This window comes from Hirundo rustica, chromosome 5 (assembly GCF_015227805.2).
Source record: "Hirundo rustica isolate bHirRus1 chromosome 5, bHirRus1.pri.v3, whole genome shotgun sequence".
Taxonomy (NCBI): domain Eukaryota; kingdom Metazoa; phylum Chordata; class Aves; order Passeriformes; family Hirundinidae; genus Hirundo; species Hirundo rustica.
In genome coordinates this window covers 31519039-31532057 of record NC_053454.1, presented here as the reverse complement: position 1 = coordinate 31532057, position 13019 = coordinate 31519039, and the positions used below count along the sequence as shown (strand labels likewise).

The 13019-nt window shown below is 36.2% G+C and overlaps 1 protein-coding gene across 1 annotated transcript in view; it reads left to right on the top strand.

Moving 5' to 3' along the window:
• The first annotated feature begins 3931 nt into the window (after positions 1-3931).
• The window catches only part of LOC120753014 (coagulation factor XI-like), a 58437-nt gene continuing 49349 nt past the window's right edge, over positions 3932-13019 (top strand). Inside the window, exons 1-6 of the mRNA XM_040064867.1 lie at positions 3932-3989; positions 6434-6596; positions 7194-7297; positions 8816-8975; positions 9543-9652; positions 12558-12717. Coding sequence (XP_039920801.1) covers positions 3932-3989; positions 6434-6596; positions 7194-7297; positions 8816-8975; positions 9543-9652; positions 12558-12717 — 755 coding nt within the window. The remainder of the gene's footprint in view (positions 3990-6433; positions 6597-7193; positions 7298-8815; positions 8976-9542; positions 9653-12557; positions 12718-13019) is intronic.

Genomic DNA, 13019 nt, shown 5'->3' with positions numbered 1-13019 from the left:
TGGAACAGTGGTGGATACTATAATGTAGTGATAGATAACCACCTGCCTTCCTGAATTTAGTTCTCATGCTGTAAAAGAAAAAAATCTCATATATAAATGTTAGTACACTACTACAACAAATAATTTTGCCATGTTTGATCTCATATGTCATCCCCTCTTCCAGCAGCTAGAAAACTCATAGTCTTTGGAGAATTCTGCCCTAATTTTCTTCCTAGAAGAATATTGGTGCCATGCCCTGGCAAAACTCACAGTATAGAAATACCTCAGTTTACAGTCAGGTCATATTTAGAAGATGACCTTCATGGTCATGCATGGATTAAAAACTATATTAACTCACTTTGTAAACAAAAAAAATACATATATCTGAGATTCTTCTGAAAATGGGAGTCTCTTAGCTAAACTCTGCTATAACTCTAACTCAATCTTTTGTTCGACAAGTGGACTTTTCTATTTGATGCCTGGAGTATAACTTGTGGAGATATTAAGTGTTCATTGAAATTGCAAAATATTTTGATCAGACAAAGGCAAAAGTTATCAGTTAGCAAAAGACTCAGCATTCAGCATATGCCCAAATGACCTCATTCAAGATTAGTAATTGAGGGACACATAAAACTTGCTCAAGAGTTACTGTTTGCCAGTTTACAGGCCTTGATCAAGATACTGAGACCCTTCAGTGTATGTTGAAATATTCTGCATTCTCTAATATCTAACAATAACCAGCATCAGGTGCTTTAGCTCCAAAAGTAAGGCCTTGGGCAGCAATGTGATTTTCCATTTATTAAAAAAATGGCAAATCTGATTATAAGAAAAAAATCAAAGAAGACCTCTGAAACAACAAACCCAATAGCTATTTGTTGTTTAATATTGCAACTGTCTTCTATTTCTTTAATATGATCCTGAATTTTGTTTACATTGATCTCTTACTTGACATCTGATTTGCAGTTTTTTTCTGGGCTCTGTTTCCAGGAAGACTATTGTTTACATGTAGTTTCAGAATCTGGAACTACTGAACTGATTTATTTTGATACAATGCACAGTGTTGCACTATTCACAAATCAGTAAATTATTCTATCCATCTTTTTGCAGTCATTTTAGGTTGTATCAAGTGCAAAACAGAAGATTATGCCCTAGTGAGACAATGGATTTGTCACTCAGATAATGGCATCCTGACTCAGATGAAAAAGCTCTAGATTGTTGATTGTAGGAAGAAAAGATCAAGATTTTGATTTAGAGTTTTAGCAGCATTTGATATTTTATTTCTCTTTCTCCTTTGTCATATACATAATGATAGCCATGAAGTTCTTCAGAATATTTGTTGGTTGGTGGATTATTTTTTCCTACTGAAGCATTCAGGTTCATGACATTATTACAGTATCCTCATTCAGAGGGAAGGGTGTGCATAAAGCCAAATCAAATTGAGAATGTGGGTTGTTTCCATCATACTTGTGCTTTCCTTCCCTCATTTCCTCTGAGAAACTTCTCCTGTTGCTCCACATCACAACCAGTGGGTGCTATCTCATCACAGAGAGTAGATAGTCTTCCACATTGAAGCTCTTCTTTGAATAGGACTGCCATAAGAAACGTGAGATTTGGTTCTGCTGGGCAGAATTAGACCTAAATCAGGCTAGAATTCAGTAATTTATTTCCTGAGATGAAACAGTTCAGTAATTCCTGCTACCTTTGCAGATGAGTGAGATTTGTGCATGGATCACAGTGGAAATCAGCAGAAGGGAGTATTAAGTGAGTAGGCAATTGCTCTGCCAGGGAAATGTTGTCTCAAAGAATGTGCTTAGGCTGAAGCAGGTTTTGTTTTAACTACCAAGTCAAAATGAAGCAGAGTCAAACTGAGAAAACTCTTCATTGTGTTTTAGATTATTCAAATAAATTTTTAACTAGGATCATCAAAAAATGTCTCCACTTACAAAAATATTTTTATGACCTCTTCTTTTATTTCTGCTATCTGAATTACTGAACCCTGATTTAGCTATTATTTAGAATATTGATAGCTAAGTGGATACAATGAGGGAATTAAGACCAACAGTAATCTTATATCTTGAGCCCTTATGAGCCTAAAGAGTATTAGATTGTTTTGGCATTCTATGCACTTTAAATTTCTAACTTTGCTCCTAGTTTAAAATAATATAATCTGGATTTCAGAGAGGCTTAGGAAATTTATACCAGCTGAGAATTTGTCTCAGCATATTTTGTAATTTGTCCTATAATAAATATATCTTGTAATAAACAGTAGCTCACTCATCAACATAGTTGATGAGGGAGTTATTATAACATAATATATATGTTGTTATTATATTATAACATAATATATATGTTATTATAGCATAATATATTTTTTCTCTGTACAGAAGTATAACTGTTGGTTTGAGCAACAGCACAGGAGCATAAATGGGAGCACGTAGCAGACCCAGTGAAAGAAAATGCATTTCTTTTCTAAAGTGAGCAAGCTTATTATGATTCTGCCTTATTTCTGAGCTTCACCATAAAATCCAACTGATGCCCTTACTGATGGAATTAAAATGATGTTTGGTTTTAGGAAGAGTGATACCTAAATTTGAGAACTGCTGCTTTAAGAAAATATTTTTTCTTCTTGCTTTTTTTTTTTTTTCCTCAGAGGTTTGCTCTTGAAACAGTCATCAACAGAAGATGCCCCTTCCGCAGACAAAATTCTAAAATATAGATTATATGGATTATAGAAATGAAGTCTTGCAGAAACATCTGATGAATGTGTGTATGACTACATGTTGCATAAATGACACACATCTTGGTAAAATTTATGGTCAATCTGCTCTGTTTATCTGCTTTTTTCCAAAAGTGTATGATTGGAGATATTTTGTTTTGTTTTGTTTTCGTTTTTGTTTATGTTTCTATTAAAACAATAACAAACTAAAATAACTGCCCAGTATCTGAAATGGAAAGCCCAGACAAGAAATGAAAAGTGAAGAAACTAAGTTTTAGAGCAAAAGTTCCAATCCGATTGTGCCATCAACTGAAATGAACACGTACACACAAAGGCAAAATAATTATTTGAATACTAGCATATGCTGAGCAAAACAAAAAAATGTTAAGTTCAGCTTACTTTGTTTGTAAATATTCAAACACAGGTAGATTCTGTGATTGCTTCCAGGGACAATGAAAATTCTGTAATTTGATATAGTGGTGAAATTTTTCTGGGGGTTTAAAATATTATCATCATTTTATAGGGGAGAAAAGAGAAACTGTGTTGCATACTGTGTTATACAGGATCAATTCCAATGCAGTGGGAATGATAGATGTTCTGAAAATATGTCCCAAGGTCACTAACAATATTGACAAAAGGAGTACCCGTTCAAAGTAAATATTAAAGATGAGTTAGCATTGCAGGTAGTAATATTTAACGCAAAGTGTTGACCTTTTTTTTTTTTTTAAGTAGAGTGCAAACCTGATCCATGCATCCAGACTTATTATGTGTTCAGGTATGTAATCATTATTGCAACTGGTGTTCAGTGAAAGGTTTTAATAGCAACAAGGCAGTGTAAGTTGGAGTATTTATGGCTTGTGTTTTGGGTTTAATTTATTTCACAGCTTAAGTTGTTGCATGTGAAAAAAAGTTTAGAATTCTTATAGCATATAAAGCAGTGTGAGTCATTTGTTTGCTACCTTGATAACAGTATTTACTAAACTGTCTGGAGAGACCGTATTAGCAATGTCATTTCAGTGGAATATTGTTCCCAGTCTAAGCAAGAATGAATATTCTGCTGTTAAAAGGTATGCCAAAGCAGCATGTCACAGCAGCAATTGTAATTTTCAATGTAATTTTGAATTAACGGTGAAAGAGTACCAGTGTAAATCAGTGTTTGGCTTAGCACTGCTTTATAAAATGAATTATATACCCTTTATTGAACTTATCCTAAAGAATGATTTTGTGGTTTTTAGGATGCACTGGATTTATCGGACTTTTTATTTCATTTTCTTACTTGCTTCCGTTTACAGTGGTAAGTTAATACATGATAACAGAGATTTACACACAGCATAAAGCAACTCTTGTAGAAGGGGAGAAGATGAGTAACTGTGGTCTGCTCTTGAGAGAGCTGGATTCTGCTGGATTGAGTTTAGCTAAGTTTGTGTAACTGGCATAACCCTATTGTCTGACACAGAACTTTCTAATGGGGCTTTAAAGGCACTGTCCTGCCACCCCCTATGCTGTCATCTGCCAGCACGCATGGGACCATGCCACAGGAAGTTTTCCCTAAAGGACTGAGACTGCATCCACATTGTAACTGTGAAATTGGTGTGATGCTCCATGATCTGTGCCCAACAGCAAGGTTAGTAGCCTAAGCAGCAGCTGGGGAATGAAGCCCTTTGGGGCTGTAGGAGGCAGAGTAATGTATGTCTTTCATTCTGTGTTAATGATTTACTTTGTTCCATTAGCAAAAGTTAAACTTCAAAAACAGCACTGCACTTCTCTGAAATTCCCTTTCCTGATAAGTTATAACTAAGGCCTAACAAGGGTATAAGTTCAGTAATGTATTAACTGTTTTCTCAAAGAGCAATTAGGTAACAGCTTTTTAGCAAAATACAATAGAAAAATGAAGTATTATTTAAGAAAATATTTCACCTGGCTTTAAGTCTCAGCAAAACTAAAATATTGGAAAATTTCCGAGACCTAGAAAACATTTTAATTAAAGTGTTCAGAACTGGCACAGTTTTACATGGTGCATAGTTTTACAGCATATTTTTTTGTTTGTTTGTTAATTTATGAAAGAAGATAAATAGGATCTAAAATATCTGATACAGTAAATAATAGTAATATTCTTTTCTTTTAGCTTTAGAATTCACTTGGTGTATTCTAAGAATTGAAAATGTTTTTCTGTTACTGACAAAGTTGGATAAAGAAATGCTACCGAGAATAATAAATACTATTTTTTATAGAAAGAACTTACAGAGAACTTGGATTTTATAAAGTCTAATTTTTTACTAAATTTTTAAATAAGTATTTAATCTTATTAGCACATATGTCCAATAATCCTTATTTATTCCTTAAAAAAAGATATATATATATAATGCCTGTATGCAAGAAACAGTGAATTGCCAAATTATAGTTTATAATCATATTAATAAATAAAATCCACTTGTTGTATTTTAAAAGCATCAAATCCAATATGATATTACCTTCTATTTTCATTTTAAGTATCACTTGACGCACTATAATTACTCTATAGTAACAGATGAAACCACTAGATAAAATGTTTTCAGTTGTCTTTCCCCCTAATTTGTAAAAATACCTTATTTTCTATTTATCTTTTAGCTTAGAAAAGGCACTTAAGTGGATGAGGGAATAAAACCCATCATTTTGTTGGTTTGATACTCATTGTGGAGGGTAAATTCAAAAAGGGAGTGGTCTTGTGTGCAAAGACAGCTCTCTTGTGTGCTTTAATATGGAGATCTTAGAACCCTGCTTCTCCACTGCAGTGGACGTTCAAGACCCCCAAGAGTCTTGCGACTGACGGGACCAGAGGGAATGGCCTGATGCTGCATCAGGGGAGGTTGAGGTTGGATGTTAGGAAAAGCTTCTTCACCCAGAGGGTGGTTGGACACTGGAACAGGCTCCTCAGGGAAGAGGTCACAGCACCAGCCTGACAGAGTTCAAAAAGTGTTTGAAAAACATTCTTGGGCATGTGATGTAACGCCTAGTGATGGTTGTGTGCAGGGCCAGGAGAGGGTCACAATGATCCTTGTGGATCCCTTCCAACTCAGGATACTCTGCAATTCTGTGATCTTACAAGTGCCTTCATTTTGAAAGATGAGAATAGGTTGCTGCTTAGGTACCTTTGCTGCAGAGCTCTGCAGCATGAGTGGTTGCCATTACAGAGTTCAGTATGTCAGAGTTAATAAGTCCTGCAGATGAAAGGTAGTAGTACAGCTCATTTCTATTCTAGACTGTTCCTGAGACATTATTCCTGTAACAGTATTTTCTTCATAGTGAAGAAGGTTTTGGGGATTCAGGGTGAAGTGTGAGAAAGCTGGAGGTCTATGAAACGCTGTGAGGCATTGAGGCTGTGCACAGTGGCACCACCTGTGATTCTGACTTTAGAGGAGCCCTAAAAAATAGGATTGTCTCTACATAAAACTTTCTAATATCGCCCATCCCTTGAGGCCCATCCAGCTTCCTGGGTTTCTACCTGGACTGAAGCTGCCCTGCTCCAGCACTGGGTATGAGGCAGGGAACAGAGGGAGAGACCCCAGACGGTATTATTTCTGCATGGGTGAAAAGATGAGGCTCTCAGAGGAGCTGTGCTGCTCACCCCCTTACCCACTTCTGACAAAAGCCTGTTTTAACAGCAAGATCAATGACAAAGAAGAGCAGTGGATTCACCCTCTCCAGGTGAACTGTGTGTTCCCGTCACTATTAATTGACATTTTTGTTATTCTGTGTTAGAATGTGTGACTCAGATCTATGAAAATACATTCTTCCAAGGAGGAGACCTCACTACAGTTTTTGCACCAACTGCCAATTACTGCCAAATAGTGTGTACTTATCATCCTACCTGTCTGCTCTTCACCTTCTTGCCAGTGACATGGACTAAAGATCCCACAAAAAGGTAGAATGTTCATGTACCTGTGTCTTTTGCTGGTCTCCTGTGATAATTTAGAAACCTGGTAACATTTTGACAGAACACAGGCATGCAGGGAAACCTTTTTGAATTCAAAAGGTTAAATTTGACAATTCCCAATTTTTCACACTCACACACCAGCCCTTTCAAGAAAAGAGAACTGACTCTACACTCCCTGCTCTAGGTCAGATATTTATTGTTGAGGGACAACATGAATAATTTCACATCTCCAATGGTCCCCTTTACTGCTCCCCATCCTTTCTATTTAGCATGTTTTTCTCACAATTAAGAATTTCAGTAGTCTGAGAGAATGAGATTTTCTTCTCTCTATGCCCAGTGCATTTCTGTTTTCCAAACCCTGGGCTCTGCTTCTCATTTTATTGAGACCTCTTGGAGCTCCCCCAAGTACAAAATATTCTCATTTGCCACCAGTGCCAACAAAGCGTGTAAGGCTTGACCCCATTTTTCTTCCAATTGCACTTGTCAAAACTTGCATTTTGGACAGGCTGCATTTCACCTGAGAAACAGTTATGAAAGTCTGTGTTGTACTGTAAAAGCTGTGAATTGCTGCATTTTAAAACACAGGTTCTCCTGCTATTTAAAAGACAGTGATACAGAAATGCTGCCGAAAGTGGATATGGAAGGAGCTATCTCTGGACATTCCTTAAAACAGTGCAACCAAATTAGTGGTAAGATATGCATGTATTTTTTTTGCTCTGCATTGCATAGCAGCTGTAAAAATTATCATTTTGGAAAGAGGAATAGAATCAGGGAAGCAGCTAAGTAGTGATTTGTGTGTTCTTTGCCAGACCACTTTCAAACACAAGTGACAAAACTCCACTGGTTTTACTCTTCAGGCCCACCTATCCACCACCCAGGCTCCCAGAGGTAACAGGGAAATCATGCTCCTGGAGCCACTGTTTCATTTGCTGGAAGCAGATGGCAGCCTATGTTTTAACTGCTGGCTCCTGTTCTAAAGATTAATTTACTACTACAATTCCACTCCAGAAAATAGCTCATATGGCATGTGTGACTCCGCTTTATATGCTCAGCAAGGCAAGAGTGCATCATCACAAAGTGATCCTGCGTAATACTGGTGTACATACTTTTGTGATCCTGTGTAATATTTTTTTAGAAGCTGCATCTTTTAGGGTGTATGTGCTTTACATGAAGACTTAATGTCAGCAGGCCATACCTGCAAGTTATCACCAGGCATATTAAAAGCCTATTAAATGTCTTATTTTATGTATGTTTTAAATTTGCACTGTCATAATGATGTCACTAAAAGAAGATTAACTTTGAGCATAGCATGTTACTTTATAAAAACAGAATAAGGAAAAGTATAGTTATTTGCTTCCTGCCTTTGAAGACAAAGAGTGTCTTACGGATGTCAGGCTACTTCTTTATTTGTATTGGTATAGCATCTCAACATGGCAAGACTATGTGGGCTTTTATGCAATTTCTCCACTGTAGCTATTATCAATAGCTTGTGCTTGCTTTTGATTGCCACCTGCCCTTCAGATCAGTCAGGCCCCTTAAAAGTTCTTTCCTGCCAATAATCCTTCATGTTTGTATTTCTGAGTATCTTGGAATAGAAAAAGAGATTTTAATGGGATGTTATTCTTTATGCTATTTAGACTAATTAATATCACTGGAATTACTCTAGAATCAGAGTAAAATGAAAATCTATCCATACATGTTTAAAAATGTCTCAAATAATTGGCTTTTGTTCTGTGAAATGACCATCTCAAACCCCACAGCTGCAATCCTCTCTCTGTGGACTGTAAATGTAATATTCTGACTCAAGTGTGAAATGTCTGTTGCTTATGAGGACAGAATTTGCCATTTAAACTCCTCTATGAACTGGGAATATATATTTTAATATGGTTTCTGAGTTCTTGCTTTGCTGAATGTCATCCTGGTCTCAGTGACCCACAATGGTTAGAGCCCCTCTCTCACGTAGGCAGAGGAACTGTCAAAGTCTGCCAGTTTTTCCCCTTGCCATGAGGTACTACACTAAACTTACATTTCTGATTTGGTGCTAGATCTATGTATAAAGTATGATGTAACTGAAGTGAGCTTGGGATGTGGCATCTAGATTATGAGGGCTGTGTTATACAAACTGCTATCTTTTGGGCAATTTGGGGTACAGGATGAGGAGAAGAATAGAAGTGCATTTTCAGAACTTGATCTCTCTTTCTTCACAGCTTGCAGCCCAGATGTCCATGTAGGACTGGATATGGAAGGGAATATTTTTGATATTACTATGGCTGACAGCTATCAAGAGTGTCAAAAACGATGTACCAATGACAACCGTTGTCATTTTTTTACATGTGTCTCTGAAACACTTCACAATACAAGCTTTTGGTAAATACAGGTTGGATTCATTCCCCAGGACAGCCCTGTGCCTAAGTAGATTAAATCTCAGATCACTCTAAGGTGCAAGAATTTACTTAAGAATATTCAATTTATTCCTCCTTGCAATGTTTGTTCACACTTTCTGGTGGGAAAATATCAATAGGAAATTTGCTCTCATTTGTCCATTGTTGAGAAAAACAAACTTGATTATTACAGCCCTAAAAACCCCCTAAAATCCTCTGAAGATACTGAAATGCAAATTATATTGATAGCTGTGCTGTGTTTTGCTCTGTTCAATCTCGCTCTGCTTATTGTTCTGGAAATAGCATCGTCAGAGCATCCAGAGAAATTATTTCACTTTAATTAAACCTATTTTTGAGCTCTTAATCTGCTTAACTAGGAAAGTTAAACACTGTTCAGCTAGCTCTGTTCATCATTTGAAGTCTTTTCTGGAGGCTGGAGATTGTTCTGGCCCATGGCCAGACCACGCACAATGGTAGGAATTGTGGGTTCGGGAAGATGGTTTGGTCCAAGGAAGAACTGTTTTCTTACCACTTTCTTTACTTTGTCATTCAGTAAAAAATGCTTTTTGAAACATACCAGTGTAGGAACTCCAACCAACATAAAGGTGCTTGATGAAGTTGTGTCTGGATTCTCTCTAAAGCCATGCCAGCTTTCTGAATTAGGTAACTATTGAAAAGTTTCTGATTCTGTTTAGTTTTAAGGGTCATATGTCCTGAAGTGCAATCTATCACTGACATGTAGAAATGTCTCATTATGTAGAATAATTTTAATATAATCTTATTCTTAAAATATAGTTAGTATACTCAGGGACAAAGGAAGTTCATATATTTTTAATTTTTTTTTCATGTTATCATTTATCTTACATAAAGAGTTCCCTTCTTTAAAGATCTAAAGAATTCTTTCATAAGATTAGCTCGATGAAATTGTATGTTTAAATCTTTATATCATGGATACAAAAATGAAAGATAAAAGCCCATCAGATTCAAAGATCAGGGGAAATATAAAGCTTTCTACATTCTGTTTGTATACTGTGTATGCACTTCAAAATTTTTAATGAAGATCTGCCACTTTCTAATACAACTGGCTAATGAGAAAGGATATATTATGCATTTTGTGGGTGATTTGTGATGAAAGCAAAAAGTCTGTGCTTGTTCCTGCAATCATTACTCAGACAAAAATTCTCAAGAATCTAAAATCAAACAGTGTGTATCAAACCTTCTTTTTCTCAATTGAAACATCTTTCACTTTTTCATTTTTTCCCTTTTTCTTTTTAATTCTATCTCCACTTTGTCTTACTGTGTGATATTTTCCCTTTTCAGTGATGATGATATTCTGCTTTCATATAACCTTACTTTACCTCACAGATTATCTAGTTTTCCTGTGTAATCTCATCAATATATTTATTTCTAAAATCAGTGCTTTTTTACTGCTGGGCAGTGCTGGCACAGCATCAGCACTCTCTCCCCAACATTCCTCCCATTAACAGTCTGGGAGTGGGCAAGATCCTGTGAGATAATACATCTGGGTCAGCTGACCCAAATTACCCACAGGGACATTCCATATCATACAGTGTCAACTCAGCTATGAAATCTAAGGAGATGAGCAGGAAGGGCAGGCATTTATAATTTACAGTGTTTGTCTTCTGGAGCAACCACTATGTGTGCTTCCCAGGAAGTGGTTGGATATCGCCTGCTGAGGGGAAGCAGAAAATAAAATTATTGGGTTTTTCCTTTTTGCCTGTGTGTGTGCAGACTTTTGCTTTTGCTTTAGTAAGCTGCTTTATTTCAATCTACGAGTCCTTTTCCATCTCGTTTTCCCTCACCTGTGCACCTGGGAAAGGGGAATGATAGAGCGAGTTGCCGGGCACCTGGCATCCAGCCAAGGTCCAAAGTCCTTTGTGGTGCCCAACATGGACTTTTCCTATAAAACAGTCTTTATCTGAAACCACAGATTCTCTGGCTTTTACCCTTCTGATTCTCTCCCTGGTTTTACTGATGGGGGAGAGACTAAGTGGCTGCATGTGGCATGGTTGTTAGCTGAGGTAAAACATGTGAAAATCAGTCTTGGTCCTGCCTGTCTTTCCCTGCTTTCTGTGTCTTGTGAAAGAGACAAGAGCAGGCAAGAGAAAGAAGAATAAATTGTGTGATCATAGAGGCCTAGACTAGCACTAGTGGATCAAGAGGTCATCTAAGGTCACCTTGTCCTAATCCCAGACAGGTCATCTATACCTGCCCTGACAGAGATTTGCAGAATGTAGTCATAAAGCCTCAGTAATGTCTTTTTAAATGTTGTTTTGTCAATATCTGAAATGGGTTTATTTCAATATTTGTTTCGAGGATTTTTTCTGACTTTATTTAATCTATTCCTTTCTATATGGCCTTTCATTTTTTGCCTTTGCCTCTCTGACCTTATTCTTATGCACACACATGCATGCTATGCATGTTCTTATGCACGCTTAACAATTTGTCTGTTTTCTGCCCTTTGCAAAGTATCCTCCTGGAGATCATTGAATATTGAGAAAATGATCACTAAACTTGATGCTTGAATTCATAGGTTAGCTTTCCTGAAGTTTCAGATTCACATTTTTGCTTTAAATATAATTCCCTTTGAAACTATTAATTCTTCTGAATGCTATTTCACCTTAACATAGGAAATTTTAATTACGAGAGTTGTTTGACTAATTTTCTGCATTTCTGATTATATTTTTATACTGTTCTTGTTTTGTAATTACTGCCCAGTGTTGCTGTCCTATATTGTTTGTCCTATATTGAAAACCTCATCAAATTAACAGGATTCACAGTAAGCTCTGTCTCTTCTTAGTTTCCCTTTCTGTAGTAAGATGTTCCCAATATGTTTCTATAACACACTGGGCAGTATTGATGTGGTTGCTGTACTTTCTCAACAGCTCAAGTTCTCTACTGCCACGAAATCCTGTCTTTTGGATAATCTCACTATTTTTACTATCTCTGCAGCTTGATAGGTTCAAGAAACATCCTCCATGCTGATGCTTCCTTTTTTTCTTTTTAAATTCTTGCATCAGGATTCTAGCTGGGGCTTCAAGTGTACCTTTGGAGAAGGATACTCATTAATCTCTTTTTAAACATGCTAATATTTCCTGTAACCTCCATATCCATTCTCTGTTGTGTTATCTTGGTCATGTCAGAGGGCAGCACTCCTGTTTACTCTACCTACTTTTCAGATAGTAAAAGAAGTGTTAAGAAGATCATCACTTTATTTTTTTCCTAGTCTTCCCATGAACCTGATACACCCATTGAAAATTAACTTAAATCTTTATTTAAAGATTATTAGATTAGCAAATCTCTATTGTAATGTAATTTCTCTTTTCCTCTATATGAATCTTATCTCTGTAGTGCTCCCCATGACTTTACATATTCAAATATTCTTGAGAAATAGTTTTTGGTTAAAAATGTTGTGTTTTCTTTCCAGCTTATCAATTACAGAAGGAAAATGGGAATAAAGATAGAAATTAATAACCTATAAATCCCAATATTCTGATGACATAGAAAAGTTTTTGGAATTTTGATATTTTGTTCTTGTTTTACACAGATTGTCAGATGGATATTTTTGAAGATCAAGAATTTTCAGGAATTAATGTTACAACTTTTTTCACTCCTGATATTTCTGTATGCCAAACTACATGTACATATTTTCCAATGTGCTTGTTCTTCACATTTTTTACCAGGAAATGGCAAATAGAATCTCAAAGGTGAATATGACAGTTAAATGATATTATCTATGTAGATTATTTAAATTTTGGTTTTTAAAAGCATGGGATCTTTTTTTAACACTAATTTCTTATATATATGTAAATTTATGTTGAAAGGCTATTTTCAGTAAAGCATAGCTTTTTATGGGTTTTGTTAATAAATTTATGATTTCCTGTGGGCATTTCAACTGTTTCCCAATGTGAACAGGGCTTTTGTATTGTGGTTGTGTATCTGGTTCTTATTCTGAAAAGAATTATACATGTCAAAAGTACAGTGAGCCTCCAGATTGTTTTGGAGACTT